The 23,717-nt window shown below is 46.4% G+C and overlaps 1 protein-coding gene across 4 annotated transcripts in view; it reads left to right on the forward strand.

The window, feature by feature from the left end:
* Window positions 1-2,843: 2,843 nt before the first annotated feature.
* Window positions 2,844-23,717, forward strand: part of STX16 (syntaxin 16) — a 32,960-nt gene continuing 12,086 nt past the window's right edge. The window contains exons 1-2 of one of the 4 annotated variants that reach the window (XM_073582449.1): window positions 2,844-3,153; window positions 17,467-17,574. In XM_073582449.1, the coding sequence (XP_073438550.1) occupies window positions 3,028-3,153; window positions 17,467-17,574 (234 nt within the window). In that variant the 5' untranslated portion in view covers window positions 2,844-3,027. Of the gene's footprint in view, window positions 3,154-16,655; window positions 17,064-17,466; window positions 17,575-23,717 lie in introns of those variants that run through there. The other 3 variants (XM_073582450.1, XM_073582452.1, XM_073582451.1) reach the window with 3 other exon arrangements.

Genomic DNA, 23,717 nt, shown 5'->3' on the forward strand with positions numbered 1-23,717 from the left:
CCTGTCCTCCATGTGTAGTGCGGGGTCTGACACTCTCTACCTGTCCTCCATGTGTAGTGCTGGGTCTGTCACTCTCTACCTGTCCTCCATGTGTAGTGTGGGGTCTGTCACTCTCTACCTGCTCTCCATGTGTAGTGCGGGGTCTGTCACTCTCTACCTGTCCTCCATGTGTAGTGCGGGGTCTGTCACTCTCTACCTGTCCTTTATGTGTAGTGCGGGGTCTGTCACTCTCTACCTGCCCTCCATGTGTAGTGTGGGGTCTGTCACTCTCTACCTGTCCTCCATGTGTAGTGTGGGGTCTGTCACTCTGTACCTGTCCTCCATGTGTAGTGTGGGGTCTGTCACTCTCTACCTGCCCTCCATGTGTAGTGCGGGGTCTGACACTCTCTACCTGCCCTCCATGTGTAGTGCGGGGTCTGTCACTCTCTACCTGTCCTCCATGTGTAGTGTGGGGTCTGTCACTCTCTACCTGCCCTCCATGTGTAGTGTGGGGTCTGTCACTCTCTACCTGTCCTCCATGTGTAGTGTGGGGTCTGTCACTCTCTACCTGCCCTCCATGTGTAGTGCGGGGTCTGACACTCTCTACCTGCCCTCCATGTGTAGTGCGGGGTCTGTCACTCTCTACCTGTCCTCCATGTGTAGTGCGGGGTCTGACACTCTCTACCTGTCCTCCATGTGTAGTGCGGGGTCTGACACTCTCTACCTGTCCTCCATGTGTAGTGTGGGGTCTGTCACTCTCTACCTGCCCTCCATGTGTAGTGCGGGGTCTGACACTCTCTACCTGTCCTCCATGTGTAGTGTGGGGTCTGTCACTCTCTACCTGTCATCCATGTGTAGTGTGGGGTCTGTCACTCTCTATCTGTCCTCCATGTGTAGTGCGGGGTCTGTCACTCTCTACCTGTCCTCCATGTGTAGTGTGGGGTCTGTCACTCTTTACCTGTCCTCCATGTGTAGTGCAGGGTCTGTCACTCTCTACCTGTCCTCCATGTGTAGTGCGGGGTCTGTCACTCTCTACCTGTCCTCCATGTGTAGTGTGGGGTCTGTCACTCTCTACCTGTCCTCCATGTGTAGTGCTGGGTCTGTCACTCTCTACCTGTCATCCATGTGTAGTGTGGGGTCTGTCACTCTCTACCTGTCATCTATGTGTAGTGTGGGGTCTGTCACTCTCTACCTGCTCTCCATGTGTAGTGCGGGGTCTGTCACTCTCTACCTGTCCTCCATGTGTAGTGCGGGGTCTGTCACTCTCTACCTGTCCCCCATGTGTAGTGCGGGGTCTGTCACTCTCTACCTGCCCTCCATGTGTAGTGTGGGGTCTGTCACTCTCTACCTGTCCTCCATGTGTAGTGTGGGGTCTGTCACTCTGTACCTGTCCTCCATGTGTAGTGTGGGGTCTGTCACTCTCTACCTGCCCTCCATGTGTAGTGCGGGGTCTGACACTCTCTACCTGCCCTCCATGTGTAGTGTGGGGTCTGTCACTCTCTACCTGTCCTCCATGTGTAGTGCGGGGTCTGTCACTCTCTACCTGCCCTCCATGTGTAGTGTGGGGTCTGTCACTCTCTACCTGTCCTCCATGTGTAGTGTGGGGTCTGTCACTCTCTACCTGCCCTCCATGTGTAGTGCGGGGTCTGTCACTCTCTACCTGTCCTCCATGTGTAGTGTGGGGTCTGACACTCTCTACCTGTCCTCCATGTGTAGTGCGGGGTCTGTCACTCTCTACCTGTCCTCCATGTGTAGTGCGGAGTCTGTCACTCTCTACCTGTCCTCCATGTGTAGTGTGGGGTCTGTCACTCTCTACCTGTCCTCCATGTGTAGTGCGGAGTCTGTCACTCTCTACCTGCCCTCCATGTGTAGTGCGGGGTCTGTCACTCTCTACCTGTCCTCCATGTGTAGTGTGGGGTCTGTCACTCTCTACCTGTCCTCCATGTGTAGTGCGGAGTCTGTCACTCTCTACCTGTCCTCCATGTGTAGTGCGGGGTCTGTCACTCTCTACCTGTCCTCCATGTGTAGTGCGGAGTCTGTCACTCTCTACCTGCCCTCCATGTGTAGTGCGGGGTCTGTCACTCTCTACCTGTCCTCCATGTGTAGTGTGGGGTCTGACACTCTCTACCTGTCCTCCATGTGTAGTGCGGGGTCTGTCACTCTCTACCTGTCCTCCATGTGTAGTGCGGGGTCTGACACTCTCTACCTGCCCTCCATGTGTAGTGCGGGGTCTGTCACTCTCTACCTGCCCTCCATGTGTAGTGCAGAGTCTGTCACACTCTACCTGTCCTCCATGTGTAGTGCGGGGTCTGTCACTCTCTACCTGTCCTCCATGTGTAGTGCAGGGTCTGACACTCTCTACCTGTCCTCCATGTGTAGTGCGGGGTCTGACACTCTCTACCTGTCCTCCATGTCAAGCTTCAAACAGAGCTCTGTGGCTATAGAAAGTCATTCCTGCAATATCAGATCACTTCACGGATATAAACGACAGTATGGGATCACTGACTAAGCATGATGGTCGCAGTGTAATAATAATAACAGTACCGTGAGGAGAAAAAGCCTTCACATAATGGCGGAACCCAACTCTCAGCAAGCATTTACTGGCAATGGGGAAACATGTCACATCAGCACATCTACCTACAAGTCACCAGACACACCCCTGTCACTTCCTCCAGCCAATCAGGGATAAAGGGTGTGGCGTAACGTATGAATCACAAGAGGTCAAATCATATTTCTCCGTTTTGTCTCCATTTACAGTCATGTTTTGATATTACTTACAGATAAAATATCCAAGGCACACTGTCTACAACTAAATGGAGTCTGTAGTTTTGTCTGCCGGAAGTTGGGGGCATTATTCCCACTCACACCCCGGTTCTGGCGGAATTGGCGGACGTGTTTCCCCGGTTGAGGTTTCCTGGCGGAAGTGCTGTGATGCGGGCTGTCGGTGCCGTGGTGTACGGCGGCGGGCGTAGTAGGCCGTGTGGCCGGAGTGTGTGAGCGGCGGGTACCGGGCGGGAGGGTTAGTGGCCCGTTGGGCCGCCTGGGAACATGGCCACTCGTCGCCTGACCGACGCCTTCTTATTATTGCGGAACAATGCCGCCCATAACCGGCACATTCTTGCCGAGCAAGTGAGTAACCCCGGCCGCCCGGGGAGCGCGCAGAGCCGCGGAGCGGTGAGTCCCGGCCCCGGGGTGTGACCGCAACATAGGGCCCCCATGTAATATGGGACCGGGGGAGGTGGTGACCTGACAACCGCATAATGTGTGACCAGGGGAGGTGTGTGACCTGACAACCGCATAATGGGGGACCAGGGGAGGTGTGTGACCTGACACCCGCATAATGGGGGACCAGGGGAGGTGTGTGACCTGACACCCGCATAATGGGGGACCAGGGGAGGTGTGTGACCTGACACCCACATAATGGGGGACCAGGGGAGGTGTGTGACCTGACACCCGCATAATGGGGGACCAGGGGAGGTGTGTGACCAGGGGAGGTGTGTGACCTGACAACCGCATAATGTGTGACCAGGGGAGGTGTGTGACCAGGGGAGGTGTGTGACCTGACACCCGCATAATGTGTGATCAGGGGAGGTGTGTGACGTGACACCCGTATAATGTGTGACCAGGGGAGGTGTGTGACCTGACACCCGTATGGTGTGTGACCAGGGGAGGTGTGTGACCTGACACCCGCATAATGGGGGACCAGGGGAGGTGTGTGACCTGACACCCGCATAATGGGGGACCAGGGGAGGTGTGTGACCTGACACCCGCATAATGGGGGACCAGGGGAGGTGTGTGACCTGACACCCGCATAATGGGGGACCAGGGGAGGTGTGTGACGTGACACCCGCATGGTGTGTGACCAGGGGAGGTGTGTGACCTGACACCCGTATAATGTGTGACCGGAGGAGGTGTGTGACGTGACACCCGCATGGTGTGTGACCGGGGGAGGCGTGTGACCTGACACCCGTATAATGTGTGACCGGGGGAGGCGTGTGACCTGACACCCCTATAATGTGTGACCAGGGGAGATGTGTGACCTGACACCCGTATAATGTGTGACCAGGGGAGGTGTGTGACCTGACACCCGTCTAATGTGTGACCGGGGGAGGTGTGTGACCTGACACCCGCATAATGTGTGACCGGGGGAGGCGTGTGACCTGACACCCGTATAATGTGTGATCGGGGGAGATGTGTGACCTGACACCCGTATAATGTGTGACCGGGGGAGATGTGTGACCTGACACCCGTATAATGTGTGACCGGGGGAGGCGTATGACCTGACACCCCTATAATGTGTGACCAGGGGAGATGTGTGACCTGACACCCGTATAATGTGTGACCAGGGGAGGTGTGTGACCTGACACCCGCATAATGTGTGACCGGGGGGAGGTGTGTGACGTGACACCCGCATAATGGGGGACCAGGGGAGGTGTGTGACGTGACACCCGCATAATGGGGGACCAGGGGAGGTGTGTGACCAGGGGAGGTGTGTGACCTGACAACCGCATAATGTGTGACCAGGGGAGGTGTGTGACCTGACACCCGTATGGTGTGTGACCAGGGGAGGTGTGTGACCTGACACCCGCATAATGTGTGACCAGGGGAGGTGTGTGACGTGACACCCGTATAATGTGTGACCAGGGGAGGTGTGTGACCTGACACCCGTATGGTGTGTGACCAGGGGAGGTGTGTGACCAGGGGAGGTGTGTGACCTGACACCCGCATAATGGGGGACCAGGAGAGGTGTGTGACCTGACACCCGCATAATGGGGGACCAGGGGAGGTGTGTGACCTGACAAACGCATAATGGGGGACCAGGGGAGGTGTGTGACGTGACACCCGCATGGTGTGTGACCAGGGGAGGTGTGTGACCTGACACCCGTATAATGTGTGACCGGGGGAGGTGTGTGACGTGACACCCGCATGGTGTGTGACCGGGGGAGGCGTGTGACCTGACACCCGTATAATGTGTGACCGGGGGAGGCGTGTGACCTGACACCCCTATAATGTGTGACCAGGGGAGCTGTGTGACCTGACACCCGTATAATGTGTGACCAGGGGAGGTGTGTGACCTGACACCCATCTAATGTGTGACCGGGGGAGGTGTGTGACCTGACACCCGCATAATGTGTGACCGGGGGAGGCGTGTGACCTGACACCCGTATAATGTGTGACCGGGGGAGGCGTGTGACCTGACACCCGTATAATGTGTGACCGGGGGAGGCGTGTGACCTGACACCCGTATAATGTGTGACCGGGGGAGGCGTGTGACCTGACACCCGTATAATGTGTGACCGGGGGAGGCGTGTGACCTGACACCCCTATAATGTGTGACCAGGGGAGATGTGTGACCTGACACCCGTATAATGTGTGACCAGGGGAGGTGTGTGACCTGACACCCGCATAATGTGTGACCGGGGGAGGCGTGTGACCTGACACCCGTATAATGTGTGACCGGGGGAGATGTGTGACCTGACACCCGTATAATGTGTGACCGGGGGAGGCGTGTGACCTGACCCCCCTATAATGTGTGACCAGGGGAGATGTGTGACCTGACACCCGTATAATGTGTGACCAGGGGAGGTGTGTGACCTGACACCCGCATAATGTGTGACCGGGGGAGGCGTGTGACCTGACACCCCTATAATGTGTGACCAGGGGAGGTGTGTGACCTGACACCCGTATAATGTGTGACCGGGGGAGGTGTGGGACGTGACACCTGTGTAATGTGTGACCAGGGGAGATGTGTGACCTGACGCCCGTATAATGTGTGACCGGGGGAGGTGTGTGACCTGACACCCGTATAATGTGTGACCGGGGGAGGTGAGTGACCTGACACCCGTATAATGTGTGACCGGGGGAGGTGTGGGACGTGACACCTGTGTAATGTGTGACCGGGGGAAGTGCGTGACCTGACACTTATGTAGTGTGTGACCTGACAACCGCATAATGGGGGATTGGGGGAGGTTTGTGACCTGACACTCATGTAATGTGTGGCCGGGGGAGATGCGTGACCTGAACACCCATGTAATGCCATGTACTGTGTTTAATGAATGTCATCTGTATATATGGAGCAATATACTGTGTATAATACTGTACTGTGGCTAGGTTTTCTGCAGGTGTGGAAAATGCTGCAGCGTAAGGGTGCTCTCACATTGAGTTCTGTGACCCCATTGGGGAATATGTCCGAAATCCCCTACATAACTGGGTCCGGATGTATGCGTCAACACTAGGGTTGATCAAATCGCTTTGGATAAATGCTTATCTGAATAGCTATAACGCTTCCCTGCCTCCGTAACCCAGATACTTGGAACTCTCCCGATAATCAGCTGTTCGGCGCCGAAGCTGCATGTGTCGCAGCTGTGTGACAGTCACAACACATGTATGGAGAACCTGTTTGTTGTGACTGTCACACAGCCGCGACACATGCAGCTGCAGTGCCGACCAGCTGATTATCTGGCTCGCTCCAAGTTACCGAGGCAGCTATTCGGATAAGCTCTTATCCTAAGCTGTTCGATCATCCCTAGTCAACACGCTTATAGACTATAATAGTGACGGCAGCGTAAAAGTGCACTTTTTTCGGCAGTGGACGCCTACAGGAGGCCGACACACAGATGTAGTAGACTGCATCTGAGTGTCTGTGTTCTGAAGTTGTTCTGTCCCGAAGATGATGCATGTCAGAGCGCACGTTTGCTTTACCATTAGTCTATTGGCCCCCGTTGACACATATGTTCAGATATATGCCCCAATGGGGACACGCAATGCAATGTGAAAGCACCCTAATAATGTTATCCATTACCAATGCAAAGTGAAGCTAATATCAGATCCTTATTTGGAGCGACCTGTCTCTGTCGTCAAAACAGCATCACTTCTTCTAGGCACACTTGTCACTAACTCGATGTCTTTGAGTGAATTCGGCAGGGACGTTGTTCCAAACATCTTGGAGAACTAACCACTGATCTTCTCTGGAAGTCGCTTGTGCAAATCCTTCTGTCTCTTCATGTAATCCCAGAAGGACTGGATGATGTTAAGATTAGGGCTCTGGATGCCATATTATCACCTATAGGAATCATTGTTCTTTACGCTGAGTATACTTTTTAAAGGTTTTTCCACTATTAGGACAACTTCTCAATCTGCATGTTTGGCGCCGATAAATTAAATACACTTATTCTCACCTCCAGTGCCAGTGTCCGCATTCATGTTCCCGGGACTCTCGTGCAGGTTTTGTCACACAGGATCCCGGCAAACAATCGGCACTGGCGTCACTGTCCCTGTCTTCAGAAGTATTGAATATCAACAGGAAATCGCGGCTGCTCTCTATTGCCCGACGGCGAGGACAGTGATGCCAGCGCTGATTGGGTGAAGGGATCTTGTGTCTCAAAAAACGCACGAGAGTCCCAGGAATGTAAGTGATGATACGACTGGAACAGCACTGGCATGGGAGGAGAGTATAATTGTTTTTAATTTATTGGCGCCAAATGTTCAGATCGAGAAGGCGTTGTCCTAGTAGTGGAGAGGTCCGTTAATGACACTGTATGTTTGGGGTCGTTGTTCTGTTGCACAATAAATTTGGAGCCAATCAGATGCCTCCCTGATGGTATTACATAATGCATATATATATATATATCTGCCTGTATTCATCAGCATTGAAGCCACCATTAATCCTGACAAATTCTGACTCCAGTTACCCTCAGCCTTTCCAGGATCCCTCCCCATACTTCATTGTTATCTGCAGACTCTTATTATTGTACTAATATCCAGCCCATCAGTGAACAAACGGTCTTCTCTTACAGCCAAATATTTCACATTTTGACTCCTCACTGGAGAGCATCTGCTGATGTTTTTCTGAACCTCAGTTGCTTTGTTTTTCATTGAAGACCTTATTTTGTCACACTTCTCCAAACAGTAGATGGATTTAGCTGGTCCCACTGGTTGCCACCAGTGCTGATGGCAGTCCTGGACATCTTTCAATTTCAAGCAGAATTAAACATGTGTCCTTCATATGCTGCACTGTGTTTCCATGGTCACCCACTGTGTCTATGGTCCTGAACATGGTCCATTTCTTGGTATTTTCGATGCTGAGTAATACAAGCAGATACTTATCCATCATGCAGTCCTATCAGTGAGGCGTCTGGCTCCAAATTTATTATGCGCCAGGATAGTGACTCCAAACATACAGCCAATGTCATTAAGAACTAACTTCAGCATATAGAAGTACTAGAGTCCTGGAAGTGAGGATACGGCCCCACAGAGCTCTGATCTCAACATTAAATCTGTCTATTACATGAAGAGACAGAAAGATTTGCACAAGCCTCATCCATAGAAGTTCTGTGGTTAGTTCTCCAAGATGTTTGGAACAACCTCCATACTGAGTTCCTTCAAAAATTGTGTTTAAGAACAAGTATACCTGGAAGAAGTGATGTTTTGAAGGCAAAGGGTGGTCTCCAAATATTGATGTTTTATGTCTTTTGTTCATTCACTTTGCAGTTTTGTGAATTGATAAAAAGTATTACCACTTTTTAAAGCATTCTCTTCAGCATTTTTTCCCACACTTGCCCTTAAGACTCTTGCATAGTACTGTACATAATATATATCACCGGTATACAGGCAGCTGTCTGCTGTATCTTCGTGCTGGCATATATGATGCCCCTGTGCCTCAGGGTTGTCCTGTCTCCTCCAGTGGCTGTTGATGGCGGGCTGGTCTAGTTACAGGCTTCCCCACCCCCGGGTGTCATGTCTGTTGCATGTGTGTCCAGTCATTTGTCATTCTGGCTTTTCCTTTTTCTTCTGTCTGCTGCTGACGTGTTCCTTTCTGGTCTGAGGCCTGGTGTAGGTGACAGATGGCAGTGTATACATGACATACTGACTTGTACATAGCTGTTTCTTGCTCCGTTTTGCTGCCTGTTCTAAGGTATTATATATTATACTGCTGTGCTGTTACATAACTACAGTATAGACAGTGTTCTAGTGCAGGATCCCACCCCAATATTTATCAGTAATCAGACCAGTAGTTACTGTTGTACTGCTGCAGACCAATAGATGACCCCAAGTCTCCTCACTGACTCCATGGTCCTTTCTTTGGTTACTGTTGTGCCGTTTATTCCTTCTGTGGGCCTTTTTTTTAGTGCATGCATTGTTGAATAAAAATCATTTTTGCATTTGGGTTTCATTGAATATTCTGCACTGTTTGCCTTCTATAGCCTCTGTGTTGTAATGTTTCTTGCTGGCTGCAGAATGAGGATCCATCACTGACTTGGTTCTGACCAGAGAGGAGTTAGTTATTCTTCTGATCTCCTCTCAGCTGATTTATGAAGACTTGAAAGTTGAGTTGAATCTTGTGGTCATAAATTAGCTGAGATGAGCTTAGAGGAAGGAAGTGGAGTTACAAACTCCAATCAGAAAGTGCTCACTGAGAGATCCTTTAATAAATGGCATTTTTATTAACATTCTGTTAATGCTTTTATACTAATCATCTTGTAAAGAATACAATAAGAAAGGTGAATCTTGTTGACAGATCCACTTTAAAGGGTAATGTCTTTAACACATTATTTTACAGCATGCATCAAATGACTACATATAAAGTTAGGTCCTGGTGTACCTACATTACTTATCCTATACTGATCCCGGGTTATATTCAGTATTATACCCAGAGCTGCACTCACTATTCTGCTGGTGGAGTCACTGTGTAAATACATCACGTGACTTATCCTGTACTGATTCTGAGTTACCTCCTGTATTATACTCCAGAGCTGCACTCACTATTCTGCTTGTGCAGCCACTGTGTACATATACATTACTTATCCTGTACTGATCCTGAGTTACATCCTGTATTATACCCCAGAGCTGCACTCACTATTCTACCGGTGCAGTCACTGTGTACAAACATTACTTATCCTGTACTGCTCCTGAGTTACATCCTGTATTATACTCCAGAGCTGCACTCACTATCCTGCTTGTGCAGTCACTGTGTACATACATTACATTACTTATCCGGTACTGATCCTGAGTTACCTCCTGTATTATACTCCAGAGCTACGCTCTCTATTATGCTTGTGCAGCCACTGTGTACATACATTACTTATCCTGTACTGACCCTGAGTTACATCCTGTATTCTACCCCAGAGCTGCACTCACTATTCTGCTGGTGCAGTCACTGTGTACATACATCACATTACTTATCCTGTACTGATCCTGAGTTACCTCCTGTATTATACTCCAGAGCTGCACTCACTATTCTGCTGGTGCAGTCACTGTGTACATACATTACTGATCCTGAGTTACATCCTGTATTATACTCCAGAGCTGCACTCACTATTTTGCTTGTGCAGTCACTGTGTACATACATTACATTACTGATCCTGAGTTACATCCTGTATTATACTCCATTGATGCACTCACTATTCTGCTGGTGCCGTCACTGTGTACATACATTACTGATCCTGAGTTACATCCTGTATTATACTCCAGAGCTGCACCCACTATTCTGCTGGTGTAGACACTGTGTACATACATTACATTACTTATCCTGTACTGATCCTTAGTTACATCCTGTATTGTACTCCAGAGCTGCACTCACTATTCTGCTGGTGCAGTCACTGTGTACATGCATTACATTACTTATCCTGTACTGATCCTGAGTTACATCCTGCATTATACTCCAGAGCTGCACTCACTATTCTGCTGGTGGAGTCATTGTGTACATACATTACATTACTGATCCTGAGTTACATCCTGTATTATACTCCAGAGATGCACTCACTATTCTGCTGGTGCAGACACTATGCACATACATTACATTACTTATCCTGTACTGATCCTGAGTTACATCCTGTATTATACCCCAGAGCTGCACTCACTATTCTGCTGGTGCAGACACTATGCACATACATTACATTACTTATCCTGTACTGATCCTGAGTTACATCCTGTATTGTACTCCAGAGCTGCACTCACTATTCTGCTGGTGGAGTCACTGTGTGCATACATTACATTACTTATCCTGTACTGATCCTGAGTTACATCCTGCATTATACTCCAGAGCTGCACTCACTATTCTGCTGGTGCAGTCACTGTGTACATACATTACATTACTGATCCTGAGTTACATCCTGTATTATACTCCAGAGCTGCAGTCACTATTCTGCTGGTGCAGTCACTGTGTACATACATTACATTACTGATCCTGTACTGATCCTGAGTTACATCCTGTATTATACTCCAGAGCTGCAGTCACTATTCTGCTGGTGCAGTCACTGTGTACATACATTACATTACTGATCCTGAGTTACATCCTGTATTATACTCCAGAGCCGCACTCACTATTCTTCTGGTGGAGTCACTGTGTACATACATTACATTACTGATCCTGTACTGATCCTGAGTTACATCCTGTATTATACTCCAGAGCTGCAGTCACTATTCTGCTGGTGCAGTCACTGTGTACATACAGTACATTACCATTATCGGTGTCTTCACTGGACTTTATGTGGTGATCTGCATTTTGGGGTGGATCATCTTTATATAACATACTGTACAGTTAGATGATAGAGGAAAGCAACTATCCCCCTCCCCCTTATATTAAGGCAACTTCTCCGCTAGCTTTTATATAGGTATCAACCAACAAGCTTGATAGAAAAGCATGGATCCACACTGCAGCAGTGTATGAGCCCCTATCCAACTCATGGACAGTGACTGTACGGCCTCGTGCACACGTTTGAGTTTTTGGTCAGTATTTTACATGAGCTCTGTTCACATCCTGATTCATAAGAACGGATGCCATTGATGTATATTGGGGTCAATCAGTTTGTTAGGGGCTTCATGCAGACAAGCAGTCTGACAGGGACACTTACACAATGTGAATATAGCCTTATAACTATTAACAGAAGGACAATTGTCAACCAACCAGTTGAGATGCCAAGTGACATGGTCCTATGTATGATGACTTACAATCGTCGCTGCCTTCCATTCCCATTGGATCTATAGTTAGATGTGGAATCTGTAGTCTGTGCCAGCTATTTTTGACTTTCCTTTTATTTATTTTTTTTTAGCTTTCCCACTTATTTCTCACAAGGGTATTAGATCTCGTGCCCATGCCCTGTCCTGAGAAGTGTGGGGGAAAATCTGAAACCACCTACAAGCTGCTGTTGACAGATCTGTCATTATGTGTCTCTGAGTGCACAATGGTGACCTTTTGTGAATCAGCTGTGCACCTTAACTCTTAAGCAGCTAAGCTTTTGTTAACTCATCGTCATATTCCTTTTTATTTTTCCATCGGCTTAGCCAAGTTGGGGCTATTTTTTTGCTGAATCTGTTGAATTATTCAGTGGCACCTTTTCAGGGTACATATAACTTATTGGGTAACTTTTATTCAAGCGTTTTTATCATGATCTCAAATGAGTAAAATAACAAATTGCTTGTATAAACAAAGAACTTTGGCATTTACATGTTATTAAAAAGTCTTAAGAGTGGAGCAATTTTTAATTTAATTTTTTACTTTTCATTACCTTGGTTACCGGCCACTGCTGCAGTCTGTGCAGTGCTTACAAGCTTTTTCTTTTAGAACTTATAAGCACTGATCTGAAGCAGGCCGGTTGGTTGGAGTTCACGGTTCATTCTCAGCTACCTTTCGTTTCATTGCTCTCCTCCCATACTGCCGAGGCAAAGCATCTCATAGAAGTTAGAAGAGCACTGCCTCCAGCAATCTGGAAGGCAGAGGGTTGCGAGCTCCTGTTCAGTTCAATGTGCAAAAACAAAACTCTCTCTCTGTGTCTCTCCTGCAAAGAATAGAGAGGTCTGTAACTTTATCTTAGTTACACTTCAGCTGTGACAGACAGTATCGAAAACTAAAAAAGCAGGAAATCATATAGTTTGATTTTTTAATAATTGCATTTTATTGCAGGAAATCCGTATTTGATCACCTACCAATCAGCAAGAATTCTGGCTCTCACAGACCGGATAGTTTTTCTTTAAGAAGCCCTCCTACTCTGCACTCATTACCTGTATTAATTGCATACATTTGTGTGTGAACAGGTGTCTTTTATACAGGTTACAAGTTCAATCAATCACACTCCGACCTCTCCACCATGGCCAAGACCAAAGAGCTGTCTGAGGGACAAAATTGTAGACCTGTACAAGGCTGGGATGGGCTACAGGTCAATAGGCAAGCAGTTTGGTGAGAAGGCAACAACTGTTGGCACAATTATTAAGAAATGGAAGAAGCACAAGATGACTGTCAGTCTTCCTCGGTCTGGGGCTCCATGATAGTGGAGTAAGGATGATTCTGTGAAGGGTCTGGAATCAGCCCACAACTACATGGGAGGACCTGGTCAATGACCTGAAGGGAGCTGGGTCCACCATCTCAAATATTACTGTTAGTAACACACTACGTCATCATGAATTAAAATCCTGCAGGGCACACAATGTCCCCCTTCTCACGCCAGCACATGTCCAGACCAGTTTGAAAGTTGCCAATGATCATTTTCATGATCCGGAGGAGGCATGGGAGAAGGCCATGTGGTCAGATGAGAACAAAATAGAACTTTTTGGTATCCAGCCCACTTGCCATGTTTGAAGGAACAAGGATGAGTACAGCTCCAAGAAGACCGCCCAAACTATGAAGCATGGTGGGGGAAACATCTAACTTTTGGGAGTGCTTTTCTGCAAAGGGGGCAAGATGACTATTGAAGGGAGGATGGATGGGGTCATGTAACAAGAGATTTGGGGCAACAACCTCCTTCCCTCAGTAAGAGCACTGGAGGTTGGTTGTGGCTGGGTCTTCCAGCATGACAATGACGCAAATCACGTAGCCAGGACAACTAAGGAGTGGCTCTGTAAGAAGCATTTCAAGGTCCTGGAGTGGCCTAGCCAGTCTCCAGACCTGAACCCAATAGAAAATCTTTGGAGGGAGAAGAAACTCAATGTTACCCAGCGACAGCCCCGAAACCTGAGCGATCTGGAGAAGTTCTGTATGGAGGAGTGGGCCAGAATCCCTTCTGCAGGGTGTGCAAACTTGGTCAAGAACTACAGAAAACGTCTGACCTCTGTAATTACAAACAAAGGTTTCTGTACCAAATATTACGTTCTGTTTTTCTATTGTATCAAATACTTAGTTAATTTGCATTTTATTGCATTAAATATCTAAAAATCATACACTGTGATTTTCAGTTTTTTATTTTTAGATTCGGTCTCACAGGTGAAGTGTACCTACAGTACCATACAAAATTACAGATCTCTCCATTCTTTGTAGGTTGGGTCTGTGGATTAAAATAATGTGATTGCTTAATATATGGTCTTTACAGACAGTTATATCCAAAATTAAGCATTTTTGTCAGGGGAGCTTTCTTTTTTAACCCCTTAATGACGAGCACTGTACATATCCAAAGTTTCTCAGGATCTGAGCCTGCACCGTTCCCATCAGATGTTGGCTGTGGTTATTCCACCATTAACTGCCTCTAACCGCGAGTGAACCAGAACTACGTCCACTGCTTTTAACCTGTTAAATGCGGCTGTCAATCTCTCACAGCGGCATTTAGAGCACGCGGCCTGGAGCGTGCCGTTTCATGTGCTCATCTGCTACCTCGTGATGTGATTGTGGGGTGCTGATGGTTTGATATGCCAGCCCCACCCCTACCCTTTATGGTCTTGACAGTACTTCTATAAAAAGTAATTTTTTTACTTTGTATTGCAGTATATTGAATAGTCGATCGAATGATCACAGGTTCAAGTCCCCTAAGGAGACTGAAGCAAAAAGTAAAAAAAAAATAATAAATTACTCCATCACCTTTCTTCCCCTCCCACCATTAAAAATAAAGATATTGAATATACATAATTGGTATTGCCATGTCTGTAAAAGTTCAATCTATCAATATATAAAATTGAAGCCATCTGTAAATAAAACTCTAAGGCTGGGTTCACACATAGCGGAATTCTCGCGGAAATTACCGCGAGAACTCCGGAATTCCATTCCACGGGAAAATCGCTTTTTAAATTCCCGTGATTTTCCCACGGAAAAACTAGCATTTTGCAAGCGTAATTAGCTTGCAGAATTGCTAGCGTTTTCCAAGCGATCTATAGCATCGCTTGGAGAACTGATTGACAGGTTGGTCACACTCGTCAAACAGTGTTTGACGAGCGTGACCAACTTTTTCTATTAAGGCTGCCTATGCGGCATCAATAGTAAAAATGTAAATAATAAAAAAAAAAATTGTTATTCTCACCTTCCAACGTCCCGCGCAGGATTCCCGCCTCTCTCCACGCTCCCGGTCCGAGTAATCCTTTCCGACAATTACCGCGATGACGTCCGTTCTCGCGGGATCGCAACGTCTCGCGGTCATTGACGATGACATCGTGTGAATGACCGCGAGACTTAACGATCCCGCGAGAACGGACGTCATCGCTCGCAAAGGCTTACTGAGACCGGGAGCGTGGAGAGAGGCGGGAAGGCTGCGCAGGACGTCGGAAGGTGAGAATAACAATATTTTTTATTGTTTATCTCAGTAATCATACTGACCTGGAAAATCATGCGATTATTTTAACTGAACACAATGACCGCCATGAAAACAAAACCCAAAAAACAATTGCGGTAATGCGGTTTTGTTCCCGCAATTGCAACTGCATTTGGAATTTTTTTTTTCCAGTTTTCCAATACGTTGCATGGTAAAATGAATGGTGTCTGCAAAAGTGCTCGCTCTGCAAAAAAAAAAAAAAAAGTTATAGTTCTTGGAAAAATCGGAGGAAAAAAACAAAACGCAAAAGTGAAAAATAGCCCGGTCCTTAAGAAGTTAAACCATCCCTCCCCCCCCCCCTTTTTTTTGTTTTTTGTTTCCGGAGATGCTCTGGTCCTCCTCTTCACCAGGCTGTGTCCACAGTACTGACCGGTCAGCTCACATGGCATTTTCTGGGTTTACACTTATGATCCTCATATAGACTTACATTGAGAAAGCAGCTGATGAGACGATGTTTGAGCTGGGAAGTCAAAGTTGTGGTCACCTGGTGCACGAGAGGACCAGAACAGCGCTGGAGATGCAGGATGGGTCAGTATTTCAGTGCATGCACTGTGCACATGTTACCTATGAATGGGCCGTGGTCACACATGTGCACTAACTCGCCATTCATGCAGGGACTTTCGGACCCCCTTCTTGCGATCGATAAGGATCCCAGGTGTCGCACCTCCAATGATCACCTGTCATGTAGACATGATAATCATTCATACATAGGTCTTGCTAAAAAATTCTTATCTTTGCATTATCCGTTTATAGGCAAGCTGTTTAATAGCCAGTATGGCCAGAGGGAGAAGGCACTTTACTAGACTCCTGAAAAGCACCTCTGCCAGGGCGGCTTGTTTACTTGCAGCATTGGGATCGTGAGTCCAAATCTGAACAAGAACAAAATGTACTGATGGGTTACCAGGCTTTCTGGAAATTAGACCTTAGTGTGTTTAAAGCAGCCCACAATCTGTAGATATGCTGATGCTTTATAAATGATGGGCAAAGCCTGGTCAGGGTGCCATTCTGGACTCGAGGTAAGATGGCTGACCACTTCTGTGAACCGTGACTTGTTAGGCTATGTGCACATGTAGTTGAAAGTGCTGCGGATTTGTCCGTGCGGATTTTGAAAAATCCGCAGGTAAATCCGCAGGGCAAAATACCTGCTGATTAGCCCTGCGGTTTCACACCTCACAATGGTGAAGGTGTGAAACCGCAGTGGAATCCGCACAAAGAATTGACATGCTGCGGATTGTAACCCACAGCAAATCCGCAGCATGTGCCCAACGTTTTTGGTTCTACCATTGAAAACAATGGTACTGTACAACGCAGCAGAAACTGCTGCGGACCCGCAGGGCCAGAAACTCTGCTCATCCGCAGCAGAATCCGCACCATGTGCACATACCGTAACTCTGCTTCTGATCAAGATTTAGGTTAATATCTCTGCTCATTCTGCATGGAAAAATCAAAGCTTTCTCTCTCTACCCAAGAATTAATAGTGTTGTCGATTGCCTTTAATCAGCACTGATGATTTATGTTCTGTCTCTCTCTTGTCCCCCTGCCTGCACCCACTGAATGCGTATCCAGGAGCTCGATGAGGTACAGTCTCCCCCACCTAATCCAAATTCTATTTTGGATGTTTCATTTTTCCGTTGTAATTGATATTCTATCTGATCTCCCAGGGTTTGTTTATAATCTGTAACCATGGAAACACATCATTCTGCATAGGACCTGTATACACAAAATAGTAGATTTTGATTTCAGACGTCACAGATTTATTAAATTCATTGTAGCAAATCCAATGGGTTTGCAATTATCTATAGACTTCCATCGCTATTGTGGCTTCCATTTTTACAGGCTTAAGGGTGAGCTGAGTAGTCTGGGTCCATCAGATCTACATGTATGTTAGGGCAGGCAGTATGGACGTACGTGACATGCGTCAAGCTTCTTGTGCTGCCGTGCATTACTACCCATGCTTAACCATGTCCCCTTGTCTTATTAGTTGGCAGATGATCGTATGGCCTTGGTGTCAGACATCAGTCTGGACCCAGAAGCTGCCATCGGAGTCACCAGACGACTGTCTCCAAAATGGGTGGATGGAGTGCAAGAAGTAAGATACAAACAATCACATATGGTTCAAGCTCCACAATCAACCACAATGTTCCCTAAAATAATCAGATTTCTAGAAAATATAAATCCGACTACTGATCTTCTCCAGTATATGTTTCAAGTTAATCCGACTGACCACCGATTTCACATTGCAAGGTTGTCACCCAGCTTTCCTTGGCACCTGAGAGGTTGGGTCTGCAGCCATACCGTCAGGGACCAGAACCCAAGGAAAGGTGGGTGACTAGTGGCAGTGATGACAACCCTATTAGGGTATGTGCACACGCTGCGGATTCTGCAGCGGATCCGCAGCGGATTTGGCCCTGCAGATCCGCAGCAGAATCTGCTGCGTTGTACAGTACCATTATAAACTATTTAACCCCTTCACCCCCAAGGGTGGTTTGCACGTACATGACCGGGCCAATTTTTACAATTCTGACCACTGTACCTTTATGAGGTCATAATTATGGAACGCTTCCATTGATCCCGGTGATTCTGACATTGTTTTCTCGTGACATATTGTACTTCATGTTAGTGGTAAAATTTCATTCAAATAACTTGCGTTTATTTGTGAAAAAAATGGAAATTTGGCAAAAATTTTGAAAATTTCGCAATTTTCCAACTTTGAATTTTTATGCCCTTAAATCACAGAGATACGGCACACAAAAAACTTGATAAGTAACATTTCCCACATGTTTACTTTACATCAGCACAATTTTGGAACCAAAATTTTTTTTTGTTAGGAAGTTATAAGGGTTAAAAGTTGACCAGCGATTTCTCATTTTTACAACACCATTTTATTTTTAGGACCACATCACATTTGAAGCCATTTTGAGGGGTCTATATGATAGAAAATACCCAAAAGTGACACCATTCTAAAAACTGAACCCCTTAAGGTGCTCAAAACCACATTCAAGAAGTTTATTAACCCATTAGGTGCGTCACAAGAATTTTTTTGAATATTTAAAAAGAAATGAACATCTAACTTTTTTTCACAAAAAAAATACTTCAGGTTCAATTTTTTTTATTTTACCAAGGGTAACAGGAGAAATTGGACTGAAAAAGTTATTGTGCAATTTGTCCTGAGTACGCTGATACCTGATTTGTGGGGGGGAACGACTGTTTCGGCGCATGGCAGAGCTCAGAATGGAAGGAGCGCCGTTTGACTTTTTCAATGCAAAATTGGCTGGAATTCAGATCGGACGCCATGTCACGTTTGGAGAGTCCCTGATGTACCTAAACAGTGGAAACCCCCTACAAGTGACCCCATTTTGGAAACTAGACCCCCCAAGGAACTTATCTAGATATGTGGTGAGAACTTTGAACCCACAAGGGCTTTACAGAAGTTTATAACGTACAGCGGTACAATTAAAAAATCATATTTTTTCCACAAAAATGATCTTTTCACCCCAATTTTTATTTTCCCAAGGGTAACAGGACCCTAAAAGTTATTGTGCAATTTGTCCTGAGTACGCTGATACCCCACATGTGTGGGTAAACCACTATTTGGGCGCATGGCAGAGCTCGGAAGGGAAGCAATGCCATTTGACGTTTTTGGCTGGAATTGAGATCGGACACCATGTCGCGTTTGGAAAACCCCTGATGTACCAAAACAGTGGAAACCCCCCACAAATGACACCATTTTGGAAACTAGACCCCCTAAGGAACTTATCTAGATGTGTGGTGAGAACTTTGAACCCCCATGGGCTTCACAGAAGTTTATAACATACAGCCATACAATTAAAAAATCATATTTTTTCCACAAAAATGATCTTTTCACCCTCAATTCTTATTTTTCCAAGGGTAACAGGACCGTAAAAGTTATTGTGCAATTTGTTCTGAGTACGCTGATACCCCACATGTGGGGGTAAACCACTATTTGGGCGCATGGCAGAGCTCGGAAGGGAAGCAGCGCCATTTGACGTTTTTGGCTGGAATTGAGATCGGACACCATGTCGCGTTTGGAAAACTCCTGATGTACCAAAACAGTGGAAACCCCCCACAAATGACACCATTTTGGAAACTAGACCCCCTAAGGAACTTATCTAGATGTGTGGTGAGCACTTTGACCCCCCCAGTGCTTCACAGAAGTTTATAACGCCCGGGCGTGAAAATAAATAATTCGTATTTTTTCCACAAACATGATCTTTTAGTCACCATTTTTTTATTTTCCCAAGGGTACCAGGAGAAATTGGACCCCAAAAGTTGTTGTCCAATTTGTCCTGAGTATGCTGATACCCCATATGTGGAAGAAAACTACTGTATGGGCACACGTCGGGGCTCGGAAGGGAAGTAGTGACGTTTTGGAATGCAGACTTTGATGGAATGGTCTGCGGGTGTCATGATGCCTTTGGAGATCCCCTAATGTACCTAAACAGTGGAAACCCCCCACAAATGACACCATTTTGAAAACTAGACCCACTAAGGAACTTATCTAGATGTGAGGTGAGCACTTTGAACCCCCAAGGGCTTCACAGAAGTTTATAATGCCAGGGCATGAAAATAAAAAAATCGTATTTTTTCCAGAAACATGATCAATTAGTCCCCAATTTTTTCATTTTCCCAAGGGTAACAGGAGAAATTGGACCCCAAAAGTTGTTGTCCAATTTGGCCTGAGTACGCGGACACCCCATATGTGGGAGAAAACTACTGTATGGACACACGTCGGGGCTCGGAAGGGAAGCAGTGACGTTTTGGAATGCAGACTTTGATGGAATGGTCTGCGGGTGTCATGTGCGTTTGGAGAGCCCCTGATGTACCTAAACTATTGAAACTCCCCACAAGTGACCGCATTTTGGACACTAGACCCCCCACGGAACTTATCTAGATGTGTGGTGAGCACTTTGAACCCCCAAGTGCTTCACAGAAGTTTATAACATTAGGACGTGAAAATAAAAAAAATCATTTTTTTCCACAAAAATGATATTTTTGCCCCCAATTTTTTATTTTCCTAAGGGTAACAGGAGAAATTGGACCCCAAAAATTGTTTTGCAATTTGTCCTGAGTAGGCTGATACCCTACATGTGGGGGTAAAACACTGTTTGGGCGCATGGCAGAGCTTGGAAGGGAAGGAGCACCATTTGACTTTTTCAACTCAGAATTGGCTGGAATTGAGATCAGACGCCATGTTGCATTTGGAGAGCCCCTGATGTGCCCAAACAGTGGAAACCCCCAATTATAACTCCAACCCTAACCCCAACACACCCCTAACCCTAATCTGAGCCCTAGCCCTAACCCTAGCCCTAACCCTAAGGCTGTGTGCACACGCTGCGGATTTTGCTGCGGTTCCGCAGCGGTTTTGGCTGCTGCGGACCCCAGTACCATGATTCCCTATGGGAATCAAAAACCGCAGTGCAGACGGTGCGGAATTTTCCGCGGTTTTCAATCCGCAGAAAGAATTGACATGTCAATTCTTTCTGCGGATTCTCCTGCGGTTTGCCATCTCCTCTATTGAGGAGATGAAAAACCGCAGGACAAAACCGCAGAGCAATCTGCAGGTAAAACCGCAGGTCTTTTGACCTGCGGTTTCACCTGCGGATTTTACAAAATCCGCGCGGATGAATCCGCACCTAATCCGCAGCGTGTGCACACAGCCTTACCCTAACGGGAAAATGGAGATAAATACTTTTTTTTTAGTTTTATTATTTTTCCCTAACTAAGGGGGTGATAACGGGGGGGTTGATTTACTATTTATGGCGGTTTTTATTTTTGGCAGCTGTCGCACGCTAAAAGACGCTTTTTATTGTAAAATAGTTTTTGCATCACCACATTTTGAGAGCTATAATTTTTCCGTATTTTGACCCACAGAGTCATGTGAGGTCTTATTGTTTGCGGGACGAGTTGACGTTTTTATTGGTACCATTTTCGGGCACGTGACATTTTTTGATCGCTTTTTATTCCTATTTTTGGGAAGCAGAATGAACAAAAACCAGCGTTTCATGAATTTCTTTTGGGGGGTGCGTTTACACCGTTCCGCGTGCGGTAAAATTGATAAAGTGGTTTTATTCTTCGGGTCAGTACGGTTACAGCGATACCTCATTTAGGTCGTTTTTTTATGTTTTTGTTGGTTTTATGCAATGAAAACTATTTTATATAAAAAATGATTATTTTTGCATCGCTTTATTCTGTGAGCTATAACTTTTTTATTTTTTCGCTGATGATGCTGTGTGGCGGCTCGTTTTTTGCGGGACAAGATGACGTTTTCAGCGGTACCATGGATATTTATATGCGTCTTTTTGATCGCGCGTTATTACACTTTATGTTTGGCGGTATGATAATAAATCATTATTTTTTGCTTCGTTTTTTATTTTTATTTTTTAAGGGGTTCGCTAAAAGGGTTAACTAATGGGACAGTTTTATAGGGCGGGTCATTACGGACGCGGCGATACCTAATGTGTACTTTTATTGTTGTGTTTTTTTATTATTTTCAAAAAATGAATTTATTGGGGAATATTTTTTTTTTTTTTTTGTACTAATTTATTTGGCGATTTTTTTTAATTTATTTTTACATTTTTTTTTTAATTTTTTTTTTACTTTATTACATAGTCCCAGGTGGGACATCACTGTCCTGTGACAGATCGCTGATCTGTCACATCACAGATCACTGTGACAGATCAGCAATCTGTCACAGGCATTGAAGCAGACTTCCTCTTGCCTGCGCTTTGCAGGCACTGAGGAAGCCAGCTTCCTCAGGTCCCCGAAGGCCCCCGTCGCCATCTTGGATTCGGGGGCCTGGAGGATAGGAGCCCCCCGCAGCAGCGCTGCACATTGCGCTGCCGTGGGGGGCTCAGGGAAGCACGGAGGGAGCCCCCTCCCTGCCGATGCTTCCCTTTAACTCCCGGTACACCGCGATCATGTTTGATCGCGGTGTGCAAGGGGGTAATGTGTCGGGGGCGGTCCGTGACCGCCCCTGACACATAGTGCCGGGTGTCAGCTGTGATAATCAGCTGACACCCGGCCGCGATCAGCGGCGCTCACCACGTGGGCGCCGCTGATCGCGGTAGACGTACTATCCCGTCCACGGTCATACGGGCCCGGGTACCGTGGACGGGATAGTACGTCGGATGTCAGGAAGGGGTTAAACCACAGTGCACACTGTGCGGAATTTTCCGCGGTTTCCAATCCGCAGAAAGAATTTACATGTCATTCTTTTCTGCGCATTCCGCTGCGGTTTGCCATCTCCTCCATTGTAGAGGTGATAAACCACAGGGCAAACCCGCAGATAAACTGCAGGTATTCTGACCTGCGGATTTTGCAGAATCCGCAGACCAATCCGCAGCGTGTGCACATAGCCTTAGGTTCCTGGAATCTGTAATTTTAAAGGGAAGCTGTCATCAGAAAATGACTTACAGTATAAATTTAAGGTTTTGTGTTAAATATATTTATTTTTTTCATTATGCAAAGTATTAAAAATAAATGATAAATCTGACAGTTTCCATACTGGCGACTTTGGGCTGTTTTAGACTAACTTCCTGTTGTTTCTGGAAATCCACATGTACATTAGCCACATTGAACAGTCCCTGACTATTATATTGAAGCATCTAATGAGCGTGTGCAAAGGTCATTGAGAAGAGAGAGGAGCTGTGATATCGCCAATTGTGATTATTAGATCCTGTGTTATCAGCTGTGTATTTCAGAGGAGTCGCCTGTTATCGCAATCCTGCCGCTGATGAAACTATTAAACTCCTGTAAGAATAGAAAGTATGAGCTGGATTCATCAAAGCTTTTATGCCAGCCAGTATTCTGGCTTATAAAGCTTTTCATTTTGGCGCAGCTCGATGCTGCACTAAAATTTTGCAACTTTTGAGATTCTCGCAACCCAGCCTAGCTTCAAAACAAAAAATGTGGGCATGGTGACGGCGCTGGTCAAATTTATGATGAGCGGTGGCAGGGACTGAAGTAGGGTTTGTGGCGAGATGCATGACAGCTGTCAGACGTACAGTTAGGTCCATATATATTTGGACAGAGCCAACATTTTTCTAATTTTGGTTCTAGACATTACCACAATGAATTTTAAACAAAGCAATTCAGATGCAGTTGAAGTTCAGACCTTCAGCTTTCATTTGAGGGTATCCACATTAAAATTGGATGAAGGGTTTAGGAGTTTCAGCTCCTTAACATGTGCCACCCTGTTTTTAAAGGGACCAA

Source organism: Dendrobates tinctorius, unplaced genomic scaffold (assembly GCF_039654945.1).
Source record: "Dendrobates tinctorius isolate UK_male_01 unplaced genomic scaffold, ASM3965494v1 ptg000071l, whole genome shotgun sequence".
NCBI lineage: Eukaryota > Metazoa > Chordata > Amphibia > Anura > Dendrobatidae > Dendrobates > Dendrobates tinctorius.